The 21,989-nt window shown below is 46.9% G+C and overlaps 2 protein-coding genes across 3 annotated transcripts; one reads left to right on the top strand and one right to left on the bottom strand.

Moving 5' to 3' along the window:
* Window positions 1–1,158: 1,158 nt before the first annotated feature.
* LOC127189361 (lysosomal membrane ascorbate-dependent ferrireductase CYB561A3) lies at window positions 1,159–13,305 on the bottom strand. The gene is made up of 7 exons (XM_051146141.1): window positions 13,143–13,305; window positions 12,847–12,995; window positions 7,590–7,788; window positions 4,084–4,292; window positions 3,140–3,294; window positions 2,102–2,258; window positions 1,159–1,411 (listed from the first exon to the last, which is right to left on the bottom strand). Exons 3-7 carry the CDS (start codon window positions 7,771–7,773, stop codon window positions 1,388–1,390), a joined length of 729 nt encoding a protein of 242 aa, XP_051002098.1. The 5' UTR covers window positions 7,774–7,788; window positions 12,847–12,995; window positions 13,143–13,305; the 3' UTR covers window positions 1,159–1,387.
* Window positions 13,306–13,411: 106 nt separating this feature from the next.
* Tmem138 (transmembrane protein 138) lies at window positions 13,412–21,213 on the top strand. 2 transcript variants are annotated; one of them, XM_051146138.1, is made up of 5 exons: window positions 13,412–13,714; window positions 15,278–15,545; window positions 16,544–16,715; window positions 20,595–20,670; window positions 20,909–21,213. In XM_051146138.1, exons 2-5 carry the CDS (start codon window positions 15,418–15,420, stop codon window positions 21,019–21,021), a joined length of 489 nt encoding a protein of 162 aa, XP_051002095.1. In that variant the 5' UTR covers window positions 13,412–13,714; window positions 15,278–15,417; the 3' UTR covers window positions 21,022–21,213. The 2 variants fall into 2 exon arrangements, with proteins under 2 accessions (XP_051002095.1, XP_051002093.1); XM_051146136.1 differs by having other exon boundaries at window positions 13,412–13,736.
* Window positions 21,214–21,989: the final 776 nt, after the last annotated feature.

The following is a 21,989-nucleotide window of genomic DNA, read 5'->3' as shown; positions in this document are numbered from 1 at the left end:
CTTGATAGTGGACATCTAGCCTCCAAAAGCGTGAGAAATAACTTTTTTATTTGTTTGTTTAAAAATCTTCTTAAAACACAGTCTGAACAAAAGAAGACACCTTTAATTTTTAAAAACACATTTACTAAAAATCAGGTTTATGAAGTAAAATACCCACTCATGAGTGAGCCAGGGAGCTGGTCCTGTCCCAGGTGCCCAGGAGTCATCCCAACAGTCACAGGCTTCCTTCAGTCAGCAAGTCCATGCCAGCCCTCCTTCCAACTTCTCGCAGCAGCAGGGTTGAAATTCAGCCTGATCACTGCAGTGATCCAATTCCTGCCTGCCTGACAAGGGCCTGGGAGGGCTTATGTGAAGAAGAGGGGAAGGGCAAGACTCCTCCCACTCTACCCAGTTTCTATTCAGGAGAGAGCAAAGCTCACATTCCAGCACACCATAGGGGGAAGCTGGGTAGCCTTTTGGGGAACAGAATCACCCAGTACTCAGTAAGGAACCCCTCTGGAGGTAGCCCCTCTGGAGGTAGCTGTGGCTTCCAGGACTCTGCTCAGCGAATTGCTTCATGGTGCTGGTTTTCATTTCACAGTGGCCCAGGCCGTGTCAAGGGAGAACATAACTAGTGAAGGCAGGAAAGCCCCTACCCACAGGGGACAGGAAGGAAGGCCACAGAAACCTGTTTGTTACTCATCACTTGGGACTCTAGGGACAGGCTGTCCTTGGGCGAACAGTTTACCAGGGCTCGTAGGGCTTCCTGAGGGGACAGGCATGTAAGTCCCAGGGAAAGGGCGGGATCCAGGCAGCAGCTGAAGCAGCAGCTAGAAGAGGGGAGCCACATGGTCACAATACACACAAAACAGTGCATCAAAGTGAGCAGCGGCTCCGAGTGACTGGCACTGACTTTACAACAAAGGCTTATCCTCCTACTGCCGTCTCATTAGTTGCCTCCCAATGTCCCTGCTCACCCAAATGCACACCCAGGACGCAGCAGAGGCAGAGGAAACCTGCCTGAGACAAATGCTCCCACAGAGAGCAGGATTTGTATCTTGCATGTGTGGACTACATTTGAGCCTCAGCTTTGGCTTCTGCCACATCCCTAGGAATGGTGAGGAGGAGAAAGCAGTCCAAATTCTGCAAACCAGCAGAAGAGACATGCATAACCAAGGAGGCCCTTGTGCAAATGGAGGACGTAAAAAAATGCCAACAAGTCAAAGCCAATAGAAAAGCAGGTAGACAACACACAGCTGGGGAGAGCAAGCCTGAAACTGGAATTGCAAATTTGGTCTCTGGCCCAAGAGAAGTCTGTTGCTGAAACCAGCCAGGAGCCCAAGTACAGCAGAGCTTCTGAAGGAGCAGAGACTGCACCGCCGATTGTTCCCAGGAGCCCCAGCCCGATTCACTCCCTGTCATGCAACAGGGGCTGAAAAGAAGGAAGATGCACAGGGGTTAAAGACATGACTTCAAAAGAGCCCCTGAGCTGCTCAGATAGACCCTCAACCTGCAGGGTTAACCCAGCCCAGCCACCAGAACCTTTTGTTTTGTTTTGTTTTGTTTTTTCCAAGACAGGGTTTCTCTGTGTAGCACTGGCTGTCCTGGACTCTCTTTGTAGACCAGGCTGGCCTCAGACTCACAGAGATCTGCCTGCCTCTGTCTCCTGAGTGCTGGGATTACAGGCTGCATCACCACACCCAGCCCAGCCACCAGATTTTTCAAGGAAGCTCAAAAGTTCTTGAGACTGGTCCATAGCACATCTTCCCACATCTGCCAGATCCCTCAGTGGTCAAGAACAGGCAAGACATGCTTTAAGCACTTGATGTGTCACTAAGCACTTGTCCCACTAGTCTAGCACAGAGCCACAGGCTCAAGCCCTTCCACATACCATCTCACACAGCCAAGGGATCCTACAGAGGAATGGGGACCTTGGGAAGTCACTCCCAGGTTTGGCTGCTCTGATGCCAGAGTCCCCATTGGGCACTCCATCTCTACCTTCAAGCAGCTTGGCTTCCCATCTGGCTACAGAGTCAATCTTCTCAGCAAAGTGCAAGTCTTTTCTGGGTCCTTTTCTAGACCTGGCCTTATCCCACCTAGAATGGGAGACAAGAAGCCATACCTGTCTGTCAGTCAGAGCTCCTGGATCTGGACGCTTCCACGATGAAGCCAGAAGAACATAGAGAACCAGCAGACCAAACACCACCACCAAGAGTCCAGTGCTGTTGGCAAAGACAGCCTCTCCAGGCAGGCTGGAGTAGGACTTGGTGGCATTTTTACTGGAAATGACAAAATGATGCGGGCCTTTAAGAGAATTTTCTAACTTTTTTGCCTAACAAGAAACTACATTCCTATTCATATACTTTCTAAGTCCCTACCACAGTGACGGGCAGGAACCGTATAATGCTTTTGCCCATGAGAAAAATCAACATCCTAGTGAAATGAACCTGCCCACATTTACATAGTACGTAGCACAACCAAGATCTAGGCCCCAGAGCTGATTCCAATCTTATTTGCTGCTCACTCTACCACACTGCCTCAAAACCCAGGGCAACAGTGGCTAGACATACAGGCTTGAGACGGCCTGACGCAGTTCCCACTTCTGCCATTTACTGGCTGTGTGTTCGCAGGTTAAGTTACTCTGTGCCTCAGGACACTTTTCTTTTTTTGACCAGGCATCGCTATGTAGGCCTGCCAGGCTTGGAACTGTGTAGATCAAGCTGGCTTTGAACTCACAGAGATCTGCCTGCCTGTGGTGCTAGGATTAAAGGTAGACACCACTATGCCTAGCTCATTACACTCTTCTGTGTCAACGGCACCAAATGGTGTAGGGTCCTTAAGAGGATTAAAGGTGAGATCCTTTGTGCAATTTCTGACAAATAAGAGGTGCTGTGTCACTTGGTGCTCATTCCAGAGGCAGGCAGATCGCTGTGAGTTCAAGGCCAGCCTGGTCTACAAAGCGAGTCCAGGACAGCCAAGGCCACACAGAGAAACCCTGTCTCGAAAAACCAATAAATAAATAAATAAATAAATACTTAAAAGAAAGGACTCAAGCCCAGAGGTCAGCCTCTGCTAGCTGAGTCCTATGATTATAGGATCATCTCCTGAAGCCCCTAGTCCCTCCCATATGCCTTAGTGTTAGAGGTCCCTTAGAACTTACAAAACAAAGAAAAGCTTCTCATTGATGCCGGAAATAACAGACGTGATGGACAGCGAAAGGATGCAGGCTCCAAAGAAGATGTGCACAGGTTTCAGGAGGCTTCGCAGCCACTGGGATGCCCAGGGCAGGAGGAAGACAGCAAAGCCTAGGAACCACTGTGAACACAGGGTAGAGATGCCTGGAGATACAGGGTGACTACAGTTGTGTCCATCTATAGCCCCCCACCCCAGTGCCTCCTTTGGCCCTTCTTTTATTTATTTATTTACTTATTTTTATCTTATGTCCATTGGGGTAAGGGTGTCAGGTCACCTGGAACTGGAATTAGTTGCAAGCTGCCATGTGGGTGCTGGGAATTGAACCCAGGTCCTTTGGAAGAGTAGGCAGTGCTCTTAACCACTGAGCCATCTCTCCTGTCCCACTTTCGCCCTCCCTTCTTTTTCAATTCAAACATTCTCACCATGCACAGCCCTGACCACACACCATGCCTTACTGTGGTCTGCCCCTTTCTATTACACAAGCAACTAGTGTGTGAAATGCTTGTAGCAATACACTCAGAAAACCTAGCCATCCTCATTAGCCCTGGCTTCCTGCCAGTCCTGGCCCATAAACAATTCAAGTACAGGACAGGAACTGGAATACTGAGATCACTTCTAGAACTGCTTTTGGTTCAAAGAGAGAAGAGTGGAAAAAGCAGAAAAGAGGCTGTCCTGGAGTCAGCACCACACGTAAGATGACAACGTCAGGACAGGAAACAGTGTGACAGGTAGAAGGGACATGATAAGAGTAGGAACCCAACTCTCACAGACATTTAAATAGCCAGGTCTGCAGGATGTGAGGCCCTCTCCTGGCAAAGGGTAGAGTACTTGGAGCTGAGGATACTGAAACCATCCCCAAAGCCCACGGTGCCCGTATGAACTCAGAAGGCAAAGGGAAAGGGCACCTACCTGGCCGGCGAAGAGGACGACAGTGGTGATGCCCAGCCAGCTATGCAGGGAGTAGAGGTGTGTGATTTTTGAATGGTTGTGAAACTGAAAGACGGCAACCAGCCCCACAACAGTGAAGGTGAAGACCAGCAGGTGCAATGCTGCATGGAGAACTTTCCAGGGCAGCTTGGGCCCCACCCACGATGAGGGCAGGCGGTACACTAGTGAGGCTGCAGAGAGAACAGTCCCAGGGCTTGGCCACATCGCCTTACACTCCCCTGATACAACCCTACACAGCCTCTGAACAGGAAGAAGTAAATGCCAGGACATCAACTCCTGTCATGACTGGTTTCTTGTCAACTTGACACAAGCCAGTTGTCTGAGAAGGAAATCAGAGTTGAGAACACCACCTCCCATCAGATTGCCTACAGGCAAATGTGTAAGGGATTTTCTTGATTAATGATTGATATGGAAGGGCCAAGCTCATTGGAGGTAATATCCCTGGGCTGGTGGTCCTAGATGGTATAAGAAAGCAGACCTGGAAAGATGGCTCAGTGCTTAACAACACTGGCTGCTTTTCCAGGGGACCTGCCTTCAATCCCCAGGACCCATATGATGGCTCACAGCCACCTGCAACTCCAGTCCCAAGAAGACACCCTCTTCTGGCACTTGATACACACGGTGCACAGACATACATGCAGACAAAACAACCATACCCATAAAAACAAACATTAAAAAGATTTTTAGCCAGGCATGGTGGTGCATGCCTTTAATCTCAGCCCTCTGGGAGGCAGAAGCAGGCAGATCTCTGTGAGTTCGAGGCCAGCCTGGTCTACAAAGCGAGTCCAGGACAGCCAAGGCTGCACAGAGAAACCCTGTCTTGAAAAACAAAAAACAAAACAAAACAAACAAAAAAAAAACAAACCCAACAACAAAAAGATTTTTAAAAAAGAAAGAAAGCAGCCTGAATAAGCTATGAGGAGCAACCCAGTAAGCCCCCTTCCTCTTTGGCTTCTGCTACAGTTCCTGCCTTGACTTCTCTTTCATGCTGGACTAAAAATGTAAGGTGAGACAGACCCTTTCCTCCCCAAGTTGCTTTTGGTCATTCTGTTTTGTTGTTGTTTGGGGTTTTTGGTATTTTGTTTTGTTTTGTTTGAGACAGGGTTTCTCTGTGTAACAACTCTGGCTGTCCAGGAACTAGCTCTATAGTCCAGGCTGGCCTTGAACTCAGAGATCTGCCTGCCTCTGCCTCCCAAGTGCTGGGATTAAAGTAGTGCACCACCACCACCCAGCTGGTCATGCTGTTTTATCACAGCAGTAGAAACCCTAGCTAAGACTGCTCAGCACCTGCTACCTCCTGTTATTTATGGGAGGCAGTTGGCCAAGAACTCTGACTAGAAGAGCCAGTTAAAATGGGAGGAGGGTTTCCCGAACCGCCCAGTCTCTGTCTCTCCATGCTCATCACACAGACTCCATACAGCCAAGGCTGCTTAAGAACCAGGCATGAGGCCAGGCGTGGTGGCGCACGCCTTTAATCCCAGCACTCGGGAGGCAGAGGCAGGCAGATCGCTGTGAGTTCAAGGCCAGCCTAGTCTACAAAGTGAGTCCAGGATGGCCAAGGCCACACAGAGAAACCCTGTCTCGGGGGGGAAAAAAAAAAAAAAAAAGAAGAACCAGGCATGAAAGTTGAGCATGCAGCTCAGCACCCACCAGTCATGTGTAGAGCACTGGGCTCAGCTCCACTCCAGTACCTCCAAAAGAGAAAAGTAAATCTAAAAGAGCTCAGGCACAGAGGTCCAAATGTAGTGTCTGCTTGACTGTTTGGCTTCTTCTTTCTAAGTCTGTCTCCTCTTTATAAAACGGGGATGACAACAGAGCTCACCTCACAAACTTGCTGTAGAACAAAATCAAAAGCAAGTATGGTAGTACATGCCTATAACCCCCAGCACTCAGGAGGCTGAGCTGGAAGGATGCTACATAGGTCAAAGCCAGGCTAGGCTATGTAGCAAGACCCTGTCTCAAAAAGGAGAAAGGGGAGCTATCGAGATGGGGGATAGCTCAGTGGATAATGTGCTTGCTGTGTGAGGGTGAGCACCTGAGTTCAATCTCCAGAACCCACATAGAAAGGCTGGTCAGCGTAGCACACACTGGTGATCCTAGCCCTGGGAAAGCAGAGACAGGATCCCTAGGCCAGCCCTAGACCAGCAAAGAGTCCCTGTCTCATAAAACATAGCAGGCCTCAAAAGATATCTCAGCAGGTAAAAGTACTTGCCACATAAGTCCTGTGGCTTCAATTTGATCCCTGGAACTCACAGTGAAAAGAAAGAACCAACTTCTAAAAGTTGTCCTCTGACTTCCATATGCATGCCATGGCATGCTGTGCCCACATTCACACACAGACACCACCACCACACCAATAATGAATAATATAGAAAAGAATTTAGGACAGGGCACAGTGGTGCATGCCTTTAACCCCAGCACTTGGGAAGCTGAGGCAGGTGGATCTCTGTGAGTTCAAGGCAAACCTGGCTATACATGGTGAGTTTCAGGACAGCCAGAACTACATAATGAGACCCTGTCTTGAAAATTTTTGGAAAAAAGAAAAAAAAATTAAAGGTACAAGGTGCTTAATAATGGGTGACACCTAAGCTTGTCCTATAGCCTTCACACATATGCACACATGTGCACATGCATATTCATACGTCACACACATCATTAAAAAGCTGTCAAGAGCCAGAGGAGAACGTGTGTGACGTGTACATGGTAAGTGGACTGTTCCAATGCTGCCATCATTCTCTTCCTACAGGTGGGAAGAATGGCATTCACACAGATCTGAATGCATGGGCAAAGACAGATCCTCCACCCAACTGTGATACAAGAGGCTTCAACTTCTTTTTTTTTTTTTTTTTTTTTTTTCCCCTTCGAGCCAGGGTCTCTCTGTGTAGCCTTGGCTGTCCTGGACTCGGTTTGTAGACCAGGCTGGCCTCGAACTCACATTGATCCGCCTGCCTCTGCCTCCCAAGTGCTGGGATTAAAGGCGTGCGCCACCACGCCTGGCTGAGGCTTCAACTTCTTGTTGTCTAGAGCAGGAGCCCAACTGCAGTGCCAGGCCAAACGCAACCTGCTGCCTAGTCTGTATAAAAATCATATTGAGACACAGTTACACCCGTGTGTTCTTTTGTACTTCCCATGGCTGCTCCCATGATGCGAAGGCACAGCAGAGTAGCTGCAATACATACCTATAATCATACCATTACAAAACTTGGGAGAAAATTATGGTCTGGTCCTTTACAAAAAGTTTCGTGCCCCTGTCTCTGAGTATCTGTGAAGCTGTCTCCACACTTTCTACTTCTTACTCAAATAATAGCTGATCCTGGGAACAACCCAATTCACTCTGCCACGCACGATAGCCTCAAACTCAACACCCCCCGACACACACACAGAAAATCATCTTTGGAGAGGGTAAGTGCTGCCCTGCCCAGGCCTAGGCCATAGCATGCCTCCCACACTGCGAGCTCAGTACTCACCAGCTCCATAGAGTACCACCAAGCCAGAAACCATGAGCACCGGGTGCCAGTTGAACATGTGCACACTGCCATCCCAGGCGAAGCCTCCGCGCCAGTACTGCATCCAATAGGTGGTGAAGAGGATGCACATTGATCCCAGGGACCCCAGCACCATGCAGGACAGGTAAAACCATCCTGAAGCCATTCTGATTAACAACTCCTAGAAGAAACAGAGGTCACATGTCCTGGCTGACTGTGGTGAACCCACACAGCAGCTGAAGGAAGTAACACTGACCTCCCTTTCTGCCTGTGGTATGGAATCTACTGCTTCAGTTCCCCTGTCCCCAGATAGCTTCAATGTTGAGGTAAGCTGACAATGAGTGAGGCCCCACCCCTGTAGGGCACAGGCCAAGGTTGGAGCTCTAGTGAGATGACAAGGTCCTGGACTCACAGCCTTGGTTCTGATTAGCCTTCCCACACAGAAGCAAAAAGTGAAAAATTACTGCCACAGCCAAGCTATTACAGGGACCAATATTAAACCCCTGACTGCCTAGACCACAAACTCCCTGGGTTTCAATATAAGGCAGAAAACCCACAATCTAATGGGGCCAATACATTCTAGGCTGGGTACACCTTGAACAAAATGACTGGGTGCAGGCACTAGAAAAATGGCTCAGCAGTAAGATTGCTGGTTGCTCTTTTCCCCAGCCCCCTTCCTTTTGTGTAAGCCTAGCTGTCCTGGATCTCATTCTGTAGTTCAGGCTGGCCTCAAACTCAGACATCCTCCTGCCTCTGCCTCCCAGGTACTGGGATTAAAGGTGAGAGCCACTACCTCCATAGTTATAATTTTTTAAGTAAAGGGTTTGGGCATAGAAGACTTGTAGATGGCAAAGGTTTTGGACTTGGGAATGTTTGCATATTGCATGTTTTGAGTGATCGTTTTGGTGACTAAAAGGTTTTAGGTCTGACCAGGCATGGTGGCACACACCTTTAATCAGAGCAATTGGAAGGCAGAGGCGGGAGGATCTCTGCGAGTTTGAGGCCAGCTGGTCTACCTAGCAAGTTCCAGGACAGCCAGAGCTACAATGAAACCCTACTTCAAACTGGCTTAATATAAAAACAAACCAGAAGCAGGCAGATCTCTGAGTTCAAGTCCAGCCTGGTCTACAGAGTAAGTTTCAAGACAGCCAAGACTACCCAGAGAAACCCTGTTTCGCAAAACTAAACCAAACCAAACTAAAAACAAACCCCCAAGTTTTAAGTTTCAGAATGTTCTGGATTTTTGTCTGGGGATGTTTATATTGCTAGCATAATGTCACCTGTGAAAAAACTCTATGTGTTCCCATTTCTATATACGAAGGTCTTCCTTGCAGAGGATGAACGCCATGAGGCCAGACCTTGACACCAGAACCCACTACTCCTCTCCTTGAACTGAGGGCATCCCTTGGCTGCTTCGACACTGAGACTTACTTCTGCTTTGTCTTCTCTGGGGAAAGTCCAGGGGAGAAAAGAGGAAGCAAGAACTCATGGTCTAGAAAGTGATTATATTTAGATTTCCACCAGGAACCAATGCAGCTTTCAGGTGTTCTCTGGTGAATATTTATGTCACAAGCAGTTATTCTTTTTCTTTCTTTCTTTCTTTCTTTTTTCAAGACAGGGTTTCTCTGTGTAGCCCTGGCTGACCTGGACTCACTTTATAGGCCAGGCTGTCCTCGAACTCACAGCGGTCTGCCTGCCTCTGCCTCCCAAGTGCTGGGATTAAAGGCCTGTGCTACCACGCTGGCTAAACAGGGTTTCTACAAGCAGTAATTCTTTTGGTTGTTTTGTTTTGTTTTTGAGGCACGGTTTCTCTGTGTAGCCTTTGCTGTCCTGTACTCACTTTGTAGACCAGGTGGCCTTGAATTCACAGTGATCCGCCTGCCTCTGCCTCCCGAGTGCTGGGATTAAAGTCATGTGCCACCATGCCTGGTACCAGTTATTCTTTAAAAACAGGCAAGGGACTATATTTTTAGCTCAGTGACAGGGGCAGGCATGAGTTGGATTCTCACACACACACACACACACACACACACACACACACACACAGCCAAGCATCGAGTCAACAAAGGCACACGGCCAGCCTTTTTACTTCCAGTAAACACATGACCCAGTCTGCACCCTGGGCCACACCAAGAAAGTAAAAATGTGGCTTCCTGATATTAGTGGCCATCTTTCTGAATCATCTAATATGAAGACTAGCCAATAATGCCTAAGGAGGGACAATTCCCAAATCCTTACCTTTAGACCGAGCAGAAAGCTCACACAAGGGAGGCCTGACCTCACAGTCTGAGCACCCTGAGGAAAACACTTAACATTGCAAGACTTGTTCTCTCAAAGAAAAGCACAGCAATAAAAATTATTAATTGAGGCATATATGGTGGCCCATGCTTTTAATCTCAGCACTCAGGAGGCCGACACAGGTGGATCTTTGTGAGTTCAAGGCCGTCCTGGTCTACAAGTGAGTCCAGGACAGTCAGGGCTGCACTCAGAGAAACCCTGTCTCAAAAAACATATATATATTTTGAACATCAGCTGCTACGAGCACTAGAAACTCACACATGGTCCCACTCTCTCCTCTTGATAACTCTGTGAGGACTATCACCCCAATCCTAAATATAAGGAAACTAAAGCTCAGACCCACAGTAACCAGCATCAGGACCCAGCAAGTGCACAGGAGTTTCAAACACTTGTCTGTTTGGCTTCAAGGCCTTAGGTCTTTTTCCTTAACCATAGGTTATAAGATCAAGACAAAAAAAAAAAAAAAAAAAGAAAATGCAGGAACATTATTCATAGTCAAGCACTATAACTTTACATTTATTACTCTCCTAAGATTTGATAGAGAAAACTCACGCACGCGCGCGTGTGTGTGTGCACGTGCGCGCGCCTAGTGATGTGTGTGCAGGCATCCAAGGAAGACAGAAAAAGGTGTTGGGTTCCTTGGAGCTAGAGTTACAGTCAAGTGTGGACCACCCAGTTGGGGTGCTGGAAACCAAGTCCAGGTCCTGTGAAAGAGCAGCAAGCATTTTTTTTTTTAAATGTATTTATTCATTACATATACAATGTTCTGCCTGCATGTATGCCTGCCCACCAGAAGAGGGCATCAGATCTCAATACAGATGGTTGTGCGCCACCATGTGGTTGCTGGGAATTGAACTCAGGAACTTTGGTAGAACAGTGCTCTTCTGAGTCATCTCTCTAGCCTCGCAGCAAGCATTCTTAACCATTGGACCATCTCTTTAGCCTTTATCATAGTCCAACCATTAACAAAAGCTAAAGCTAGCTAGGCAAGGTGGTACCTGTGCCACTACCTACTTGAGAAGCTGAATCAGGAGAATCATTTGAGTATAGGAGTTCAACATTAGCCTGAGCAATGTAGTGAGACCAGCTCCCCCAACAAACAAAAACCTGAAGCTCACGGTCCCCATAGGTGCCCAGGCCTCTCAGTAGCTCAACTGCATCTCATGCCATGCCAACTATCTATCCAACCAGCAGCAGATGCTGGGCTCTCACAAAGTGACTCAAGTTAGCAGAAATCTCTGAGAAGGGACAGAGGGCTAGGGTAAAAAAATAAGTTTCATGACCAAGCTACTAGGTATTTGTTACCCAGCCTCAGAGCTGCCTCCTTGATTCATGCAAGGGCAAAGAGGTTTGGGATTATCAAGTGTCTGCCTAACACATCCTCCAATCCTCTAGTGAAATGCTCCAGTCATCTGACAATAAGACAGTGGTCCCTTTGGCCACTGTCCACTCTCATGCCTTGAGAATGTGTCCTATACAATGTCCTTTCTGAACACTGTCCACTTCATTCCCTGAGTGTGTCCCCACTTCACCTTGTAATAAACTCCCAGACATCTTCTATCTTGAAAGTTAAAACTGGGAGTGGTGGTACAGCCTATATATAATTTCAACATTCCAGAGGTTAAAAAGCAGAAGAATAACAATTGAGATCTAATATGAATAAATTAATAAAATATATATTTTTTAAAAAGCAGAAGAATCAGAAGTTCAAGGGCATCCTAAGCTACGTGTATATAACTGAAGCTAGGCTAAACTTTAAGAAAGGTGCGGGGGCATATGAAGAGAAGGTATATCGGTCTTGCCGTGCACCACAGTTGAGTTCCCAGCACCTACATCAGACAGCTCACAGCTGCCTATAACTTCAGCTCCAAGGGACCAAACACCTACTTGTAGACTCCACAGGCACCTACACACATGTGACATTCACACACCCACACTTGAGAAAAAAAGGAAAAAGAAAAGCAAAAGATTCCAGAGGGACTGCACCCTCCCCTTTACAAGTCCTGGATTAGCACGTTGTGGCCGACTTAAAACAGGTGGTTGTGATACTTTGGTGACGGAAGGCAAGAAAGTTAGTTATATTACTGTCTACAGTTCACAAATAAGCCGTCTCTTTTCCTGAAATAGTAAAATCAAGAGAAACAACTCTGTAAAGTCTGAGACCATGCTCTCATTGGCCCTAAGAGAACAGTTTGGACTAAGATGTCAAGACATGATCACCATAGCTGGGTTCCCTGCCCTCACTCTGCCAAGCTCCATGCTTAGGAAGGACAAACTTTTTAGGCTTTTCAGGGCTTATAGTCTCTGTCACAACTATGTTAATTCTGGGATGATGTAATTCAAGAGCCAAGAAGAGTATCTTAGCAAATGAACATGATTGTGCCTCTATGGACACCGATGTCTAAGTTTCATATGATTCTCACGCCCCAACAGTTTCAATGTGTAAAAACCACTCAGGGTGAGATGTGGCTTACGGGGTATAGTATTTTATCTACCCTGATTTAAGAAGTGTACCTAACCTCTATTTATTGTCGTCCTCAATTCTCTGGCTAAAGGATTCTCATAGGCTGAGCGAACCAGAATCAGTCCCAGGGGTAAGAAATGAATCTTCCATTCTGTCCTTACTCTCAGGAAAAGGCTGTACACCAAATGCACAGATACTTTTAGAAGTTAAAGCTGCAAACAGACCAAGGAACAGAGTTGATTGCTCCCTCCTCAAGAACAGAGGGACATTATGAATTCTGGGGACCAGATTTAGACTACCGCAACACTGGGATCCAAAGGCAAGTGACCTGGTCAAGGCAAATGGCAAGTCTGGTACAGGCGCCCAGGTCCTGTCCTCAGTTCCCAGAACTCATTTCCAAAGGCAGCCTCTCCAAATGGCAGGATTCAGGAGTGAGCGACATATAATATTCCACTCAGGAGTGTGAATAATGCCCACCTTAGCACAAGTGCTTGCAGACCGGTCCTTCGTCCTTCAGTCAGTCAGATTTATTCCTGGAACAAGGAACAAGCCTTTGATCAAGTTGGTCCTAGCAAGTCTTAGATAAGACGCCTTCTGAAAAGCGTCGGAGCCTCTACAAACACCACCTACAGTATGGAAGGGGAACAGAAAAGTGTCCAGTTCTTAAAGGAAAAACAAGCAGAATGCCAGGTTATGACAGCGCGAAGCAAGGAAGCAGCGAAACCACCACTGGAACCCACGTCCAGGCTCTCCCAGCCCGGGCTCATTCTCACCGATAGCCACACAGTGAGACACCTTGCAGGCAGGTCTCTGCGACCCGACAGACGCCGCCCAGCGCAGGAGCTGCCACTTCTCCGGCTCCTTTTAGACATTGAAAAATTGACTTTCTGGCAAAGTCTGCAGACTGCACAACCTACTACAGAGGGCGCTACTTAAGCTTTTATAGGCTTGGGGGACACTTCCGGTGGTGAGCTAGGGCGTCTGGGAAATGAGGTTCATCAGCTAAGGGGCGAGTTCCTGGCCCGATTCCTAGGAGCGCAACCCCCATCCCCAGGAAGGCGAAATGCTGGAGTTAACAGCCTCTCGCCTACGGTCGGCCCTCAGCGAGGCAGAGTGGGAGAACCCGCCACAAGGAGCGCAAGGGAGAGAGAAGGCCCAAACGTGGCAGGCAATTAGCCATCTACTTCCGGAATTTAAAAATCGGCTTCCGGAAGCCGAGAAGGTGTCCCCATGACAACCGACGTTGGTTCCTTGAGTTGAGTGTAGATGATGAGCTCAACGTTGAACGGCCAGAAGTCAGAATTTTATGTTGCTCTTGCTGTGAACTTTTTGCCGAGACATTCCGGTCTGTGAGAGAATTGGGAAGGGTGAGGAAAACTGCGCTAAATTGGGGGGCGGGAGGAGATCGACCGGGTAGCTAGAGCGAGGGACGTTTCTATCTAACGGATGGTCACAGCGGCCATCGATGGTGCGATTGGCTCTGTTCACTTGCTATCTGGAGGGAATGACTAACTGTGTGTCATTGCCTGTAGCCAGGGGTTATTTCTTTTCTATTATGTAGATTGTTGTGAGGATTAAAGAAACTTCTCCTGGTTAACAAGATTATCCTGGCGCTGGTACGTAGGAGAGAGATTGTAAGTGTAAAAAACGTAAGCCTGGAAGCAGCTTCCTTCATGCATCCAAAAACGTGGAGCTTTTCCATCGAGGGAGGTGGCCAGGCCCTGGGCCTCCCAGAACCTCTGCAAAATGGATCTTATATGCACTAACAAGGCTGCTTTTCAAAGCCAGGGATTAAGTGGTTATAAATATGCTCCCCTTTACATGCTGCTGGTGCGTTTCTGTCATAACCTTTATAAAGCTCTTCTAGGAGAGTTCTGTGTCCTCTCAGCTCTTCTTGTCTGTGCCACTACCCATTTCTAGGAGAACATATCCCCCACCTACTTAAATACACTCTACCAGTCATGAAATAGGCTAGTTGCATAGTGCTACATCAGAATACTGCCCTGCCACGCACCAGCTGTGTAATCTTGGTCAAAGTGTTTGTTTACCTTGTTGGGCCTTAACTTTCTCATCTATGAATTGGAGAAAATAAGAGTTTATTTTCCATCTCATAAGGTTATTGTAGGATTTAAATAATATCTGTGATTGGAACTGACCCCAGAGTGTTCCATGTAACATATAAAGGTTTATTACTACTAATTCTATGTGACCAGGCTGTCACTTCTCTTTGGTTCCCTTAAATATTCTTGGTTAGAGTTGTGCATTTGTCAGGTGGTGGTGCCCTCCTGTAAAGCAGGCACTCAGGAAGCTGAGGAGGAGGATCAAGAATTCAAGACTGGGTTCAATTCCCAGCACCCACACAGTAGCTCACAGCTGTTTGTGAGCTCCAGGGGATCTGACACCCTCACACAGACAGATATGCAAGCAAAACACCAATGCACATTAAATAAAAATAAATAAAGAATTCCAGCTAGGTAACAAGATGTGGTTTTAAAAAGGAAAGAAGGAAGGAAAGAAAGAAGAAAAGAGCTGTGTACTGAGATGGACCCAGGCATAGAGAAAAGGCTGATGTTATTAGTCTCTAGAAGGGATGACAGGTTCAGGTGCCAGGAGGCGGAGTGGGATGGGTTTGGTTTTCTTTTGTTTGGAGAAGAGTCTTGGCTATCATTATCCAGACTGGGCCCAGACTCTCAATCTTCCTGTTTCAGGCTCCTAGATATTGTGATTACAAGTGTGTGCCACTACAACTGGCTTTAGTTAGTTGGGTTTTTGTTCTTCTAATTGTTTTTAACTAATATATTCCAGTCACCTAGAATGACATTTTGCACACTGATGCTCAATAAATGTTTATTGCTAGCCTTTTAAAATCGCTTTCCTTGTCCTACCTTTTTCCCTTCTCTCCAAACAGGTCCTTGCGTTAGAGTCGGGGCAACAGCTCTGATTTGGAAAAACTAGACATCTCTCCCCAAGTACTGGGCAGAGAACCAGAAGTTGTTTTCTACAGAACTGTGGAATGTGCCCTCGGGAGTCCCCAAAAGCAGACAGAAGATGCTCCAGACCAGTAGCTACAGCCTGGTGCTCTCCCTACAGTTCCTGCTGCTGTCCTATGACCTGTTCGTCAATTCCTTCTCGGAGCTACTCCGAATGGCTCCTGTCATCCAGCTGGTGCTCTTCATGTGCGTGTAGGAGACAAGCCTGAAAAGCTGAAGCTAAATCACTTGAAGGGCCTGACAGTGATAGTTGAGCATTTTTTAAAAAGATTATTTTATTTTATTTTAATAATGGCTCTTGGTCTTTTTTTTTTTTTCCTCAAGCGTTATTTATAGCCAGGCATGGTGGCTCACACCTGTAATCCCGGCATTCGGAAGGCAGAGGCAGGCAGATCACTGTGAGTTCGAGGCCAGCCTAGTGTACAAAGTGAGTCCAGGACAGTCAAGGTTACACAGAGAAACCCTCTCTTAAAAAAAAAAAATTTATTCCAAGAAGAGACTTGATACCCTATGAGCATATACAGGGGGAGGTAATCCCCCTTAGGAACAATCATAGGGGAGGAGAATAAGGGGAAAATGGGAGGGAGAGAAGAATGGGAGGATACAAGGGATGGGATAACCATTGAGATGTAACAAGAATAAATTAATAAAAAAAATGAACAAAAAAAAATTAAGTTTACAATGGTCTGCCTGCATGTATGCCTACAATTCAAAAGAGGGAATCAGATCTCATTATAGACAGTTGTGAGCCATCATGTGGTTGCCAGGAATTGAACTCAGGACCCCTAGAAGAATAGACAGTGCTTTTAACCTCTGAGCCATCTTTCCAGTCCCATAATTGAGCATTTTAAAGTTATTAGTATGTCCAGAGTCGGGCGTGGTGGCGCACGCCTTTAATCCCAGCACTTGGGAGGCAGAGGCAGGTGGATCACTGTGAGTTCGAGGCCAGCCTGGTCCTCAAAGCAAGTCTAGGACAGCCAAGGCTACACAGGGAAACCTTGTCTCGAAAAACCAAAAAAAACAAAAAACAAAAAAGTTATTAGTATGTCCAAAGGTCTGTGCTGTCAGGGGGTTTGGGGTGACCATATCATACAGGGGCAGTGGTGTCATGGCATCTCTTCAGGGCCCTCTCCTAAGTGCTCACACAGCTCCACTTGGCTCTACTTTGTTCTGTGTGTCTACAGCATCCAGGATATTGCAGTCCTCTTCAACATCATCATACTTTTCCTCATGTTCTTCAACACCTTCGTCTTCCAGGCTGGCCTGGTCAACCTCCTATTCCATAAGTTCAAAGGGACCATCATCCTGACATCTGTATACCTCGCCCTTAGCATCTCCCTTCATGTCTGGATCATGGTAAGTGTAAAAGCCCTGACATGAGTTCAAGGCCAGCCTGGTCTACAGAGTGAGTCCAGGACAGCCAAAGCTACACAGAGAAACCCTGTCCCAGGAAAAAAAGAAAAAAAAAAGCCCTGACATATTTAATTTTAAAAAATTATGTATAGCTTTTGTGCTGTATCTGTACCTAGGTGGATTGAGGTATGAGTGTCAAAGGATAATTTGTGAGAATCTGTTCTTCCAACATGTAGGTTCTGGGGATTGAAATGTGGTCATCAGGCCTGGCAGTAAATGCCCCCAACCACTGAACTATCTTACTTAAAGAGCTGAAAGTAGCTGGACACGGTGGCTAACACATGTAATTCTAGCACCCAGCAGGCCGAGGCAGGAGGCAGGAGAATTACCAGAAATTCAGGGCCATCCTGGATCTACACAGTCAAGTTCTAGGTCAGCCTGGAATATGCTATAAGACCTATCTCAAGGGGGATAAAAAAAAAAAGCACCCATATCAGGTCACTCACAACCCCTTGTAATTCCAATTCCAAGGGATTCAACTCTTCTGGCCTCTGCTGGCACTGGCACATACATGGTACACATAGAAACTAAGGCATTCACACATACACATAAAATGAACCAGTTGCTAGACATGCGTGATACACACCTTTAATCCCAGCATTTAAGGAGCAGAGGCAAGCAGATCTCTGTGAGTTAGAGACCAGTCTGGTCTACAAAGAGGCCACCTAGGACTGCATAGTGTTAGGCCCTGTGTCAAAAATAAATAATAAGTATTTTTTTCTTTCTTACTTAAGAAATATATCAAAACACATGAGATACACAAAGAGATGGAAGAATAGGGAACCAGACATCAGAAGCCATGAAAGTCAGATGTGATCTGGGGCCTGTGTAAGCTGGATGCTTTGTATTCAAACACTATTGATCTGATTACATCCTATTGTATAAAGCCTTGACAAAAACAAAAACAATAAAACAAAAAGCAAGAGCAAAACACCAGAAAGATAACAGCAAGGGCTAGAGAACACAGCTCAGTAACAGGGCATTTACCTGGCAGGCTCTATGCCCCGGGTCTGATCAAACCCTGTCCTGTCAAAAGAAGATCCAACTAGATGTTTCTAACCTCTGGAAACCCTGTCATTCTTTGACATGTATGTGACATGTAGAAAGTAGGTAAAATGAAGGTATCCTGGGCTGGAGTATAGGCATATGACAATTCATAAGACACTTTTACCCAGCTCTCTGTTCAAGAGTCTAGGGACTTTTCTATTTGTAACAGTTTACCTTTTTCCCACATAGGCCTACTAGGGTTAAAACAGGCCCATGCCTTTAATCCCAGCACTCTGGGAGGCAGATCTCTGTGAGTTCGAAGCCAGCCTGGTCTAGGACAGCCAAGGCTACATAGAGAAACCCTGCCTCAAAAAACTAAAAAAAAAAAAAAAAAAAAGAACCCAAGAAGTCAGGTGGGTTTTGCCATCAGCTATGTGGGTAGGTGGGTGTTGACAGAGGGTATATTTAGGTGTTAGTGTCCCGTGGTTAATATTACAGGCATTGTGTTTCTGGGAAACAGCCTGGTCTACAAATCAAGTCCAGGACAGCCAGGGCTATTACACAGAGAAACCCTGTCTCGAAAAGCAAATAAATGAGTGCACACGTATGTGTGTGTGTGTGTGTGTGTGTGTGTGTGTGTGTGTGTGTTGTTTCTAAATTAACCTGTATTATCTGTAGGCCTGGCTAGCAATCAATCAAGACACAGAGACTTGTTATATTTTAAAATAGCCTTAGTTAACCTGGGGCACGGCAGATATCAATCCTCTAAACTATCTCCCATAGTGGGACAGGCATGGGATCCCTGCCTCAATCCCATGCCATCTGCTTCCAATAACTTATATCAAGCTACCTCTCATCCATAATCCCAAATACTTGCTAATGTTCTTCATCTGGGCCGGATTCTCCATCCATGCTGGCCATGTGCTTCTCTTCCATCTAACCCATGGCGGCCTCCTCTCTTCCCTTTAAGGTCTCTCTCCTTTCTCCTCGTGGTGGTCTGTCTTCTTCCCAGAATTCCTCTCTCTCCTAGCCCCACCTATCTCCTCCCTGCCCAGGTGGGATGGCTTTTTATTAAACAAAAGGTGGGTCACACAGACAGCAAGCAGTAATTAACATCAAAATACATCAAACCATCCCCCACCATGTGTGTGCATGGGTGTGTACCTGAGTGTGTGCAGGTACTCCAGAAGAAGGACTTAGATCTATAGCTGGAGTTACTGGGAGTGTAAGACACCCAACATGGTTGCTAGAAACTGAACTCTGGTTTTCTGAAGAGCAGCAAACACTCTAAACTGTTGAGCTATCTCTCCAAACCCTCTCTTCTTCCAGTTTTACATTTGTATGGGTTCTGGGGAGGTCTTGCAGACCCTTGTTTCACTTTCTTCTGCTTTACAAATTCTTCCGTCTCCTATATGCATGTTTTGATGAAGTCATTAGAAGTCGACTCTGGGTCAGGAGTATGGCTCATGGGTAGAGCTCTTGCCTTGAATTTGGGAAGCCCTAGATTTGGTTCACAGCACCACAATCAAAGCAAAGCAGACTCAGCCGGGCATGGTGGCGCACACCTTTAATCCCAGCACTCGGGAGGTAGAGGCAGGTGGATCACTGTGAGTTCAAGGCCAGCCTGGTCTGCGTAGCAAGACCCTGTCTCAGAAAAAAAAAAAACAAAACAAAATAACAAAGCAGACTCTTGGTCTCTAGCTACTGTTTTAGTTTTCACTGGACCCACTGTTTGAGTGCCTGAGTACCACAGAGACAGCAGCAGGGCAATGCGCAAGGCACAAGGGGTCAAGGAGGGTCCTCTGTCAGAGCCTGGCCTTCACTTCCTGGATCCCAGGCTGTTGAGGTGATTAAGCCCTAAGCCTGAATACACCAAAGTGCTGAGCCTGAGATTCTGAGGGCTGGACAATGAGCAGAAAAACTTCTGAGATCATTTCTCCTTGATAAATAAATACTTCTGTTCAGGCTTAGAGAAGATCCCTTTGAAGAAAAAAATAAAAAGGGGCATGAGGTGGCTGAGAGCTGCCACTGTGGCAAAGCAGGTAAAGGAACCTCCTGCAAAGCTTGACAAACTAAGTTTGATCCCTGGGACCCACATCATGGGAGGAGAGAACTGACTCTTGTAAGTTGTCCACACACACACTTTTTTTTTAATTGAAAAAAATTTTTTGAGGTCAGGTGTGGTGGAGCACGCCTTTAATCCCAGCACTTGGGAGGCAGAGGCAGGTGGATCTCTGTGAGTTCGAGGCCAGCCTGGTCTACAAAGGGAGTCCAGGACAGCCAGGGCTACACAGAGATACCCTGTCTTGAAAAACCTAAAAAAATAAAAATTAAAAATTAAAAATTTTAGACATAGACTTACTACATAGCTCTGGCTGTCCTGGAACTCACTATGTTAAGCCACACTAGCCTCAGACTTACAGAGATCTGCCTACTTTCTGCCTCCTAGGTGCTGTGATTAAAAGGTATGCACCACCATATCCAACTAAAAACTCTGTTTTATGTGTATGAGTGCATCATGTGCATGCCAAAGTCTACAGAGGCCAGAAGAGAACAGTGGATCCCCTGGAGGTTGTGAGCCATCATATAGGTGCTAGGAACTGAACCTAGGTCAGTGCTCTTGACCACTCAGCCATCTTTTCAGCCCCATAAAAAATATTTTTTAAAGGAGGAGTTTGACACTCTCATGAGAAGTATACCTGGAGCTTATGAAAAGGAAGTGAGTGAGGCTAGCATGGTTCTCAACCAAATGGCTTTGCTGTAGTTAAGTAAGTTGGAGATATAATAGCCTCGCGTAGCCTTTAACTGTTCCATTTCTACTCTTGTCTCCTTTAGAACTTGCGATGGAAAAACTCCAGCAGCTTCATTTGGACAGATGGACTTCCAACTCTGTTTGTATTCCAGAGACTAGGTGAGGAGGAGCGGCTTCAGGGGTGCTCATGCCTTGCTGTGTCTGGCTTCCCAGCTACCTCAGGAGGGCCTGGGATGATTAGGACAGCCACTCAAAGGAATGAAGAAGGGCCACCCTTGGTCCTTTCTGGGAGGCAGCAAGAACCCCTGGGGCAGTGCTTGGGCTGGCTGGGCATGGTTCTCCCCTGAAGGGAACACTGAGGCCCACCCCTGAGGCTGCTTTCTGCTTTTGTCCTCAGCCGCAGTGCTGTACTGCTATTTCTACAAACGAACGGCTGTGAGACTGGGCGACCCCCGCTTTTACCAAGACTCACTATGGCTGCGCAAGGAGTTCATGCAAGTTCGAAGGTGACCATGTCATGTCACATTGATGAATGCCTTTCCTTCCTGGCAGAAGCTGCCAGGGCTGCTCTGCACGGAGGAGCAGCCCTTGGCCCCAGGAAACAGGAGGACTTCCTAGGACATGCTTAGGCCAGCTCTGTGCTCGGGATTCAAGAAGGAAGACACACTAGGCATGGTTGGAAACAGAGGCAGGAGAATTAGTGTGAGTTTGAGGCCACCCTAGGCCTACCTAGTGAGATCTAGGATAGCCTACAGAGGGACACCCTATCTCAAAAAAGAAGGAAGAGCTTCCCTGTTGCAAACGTGTTTTCCCCAAGACTGTAGTACAAAGGGCAATCTTGCCTTCTACCTCAGCCCACCCACTTCCTTCTCCTGCTGCTTTGTACCACTCCCTTTCTTACCCCTCCTCCTTCCTGAGGATTCTACAGCCCTGAGCTCCTGCTCTTTGGAGCTTATGGTTGAGCCTTTTATGTGGCAGGCTCCCTGCCCAACCCCTGTTCTGCTGACACGAGGCTTGAGTGGCTAGAGGAGGTAGACAATGGTGGGCGTGTCCTACTGCAGTCAGTCACCTTGTCATTTAGGTTTTACATCCAATGTACATTTTATAGTTCTAAAAGGAAATAAAATGAATTCTTTTTTTTTTTTTTTCTCTCATGAATGGTAGAGTCTGTCTGTCCAGATGTCTTCATGGGGAAGGGGTATACCAAGTCGGAGAACCTCAGCATCTTTTTAACCCATGGGGCAAATTGAACTATAAACTAGATACACACTGTGTTCATTATGAGTCAAAGTACTGAGTGTGGCTCACACCGGGGAGGCTCAGCAGGAGGGCTGCGTAGAGAATGCTAGGCCAGCGTGGGCTACAGCATGAAGACGGTCTCAAACCAAGCCAAAGAGTGCTGATGCTTCTTTAGAAACTCAAGGTGTGATCTGATGCCTGCCCCAGTCCTAAAGTTCCGGATTTCTGTATTTTCTTCA

The sequence above is a fragment of the Acomys russatus genome, chromosome 5, assembly GCF_903995435.1.
Source record: "Acomys russatus chromosome 5, mAcoRus1.1, whole genome shotgun sequence".
NCBI classification, from domain to species: Eukaryota; Metazoa; Chordata; class Mammalia; order Rodentia; family Muridae; genus Acomys; species Acomys russatus.
The sequence above is the reverse complement of the archived record's forward strand: the minus strand, read 5'-3'. Positions and strand labels throughout refer to the sequence as shown.

What these genes read in the sequence shown, in the direction of transcription:
- LOC127189361 (XM_051146141.1), bottom strand. Translation starts at nt 7,773, where the DNA reads ATGGCTTCAGGATGGTTTTACCTGTCCTGCATGGTGCTGGGGTCCCTG. An exon ending in GAGAAGCTTTTCTTTGTTTT is followed by an intron (nt 2,259 to 3,139) that starts GTAAGTTCTAAG and finishes TGTCATTTCCAG; the next exon opens with TAAAAATGCCACCAAGTCCT. An exon ending in GAGCTCTGACTGACAGACAG is followed by an intron (nt 1,412 to 2,101) that starts GTATGGCTTCTT and finishes CCTTCTTTTCAG; the next exon opens with CCCCTGTTGCATGACAGGGA.
- Tmem138 (XM_051146138.1), top strand. Translation starts at nt 15,418, where the DNA reads ATGCTCCAGACCAGTAGCTACAGCCTGGTGCTCTCCCTACAGTTCCTG. An exon ending in ATCCAGCTGGTGCTCTTCAT is followed by an intron (nt 15,546 to 16,543) that starts GTGCGTGTAGGA and finishes GTGTGTCTACAG; the next exon opens with CATCCAGGATATTGCAGTCC. An exon ending in CCCTTCATGTCTGGATCATG is followed by an intron (nt 16,716 to 20,594) that starts GTAAGTGTAAAA and finishes TGTCTCCTTTAG; the next exon opens with AACTTGCGATGGAAAAACTC.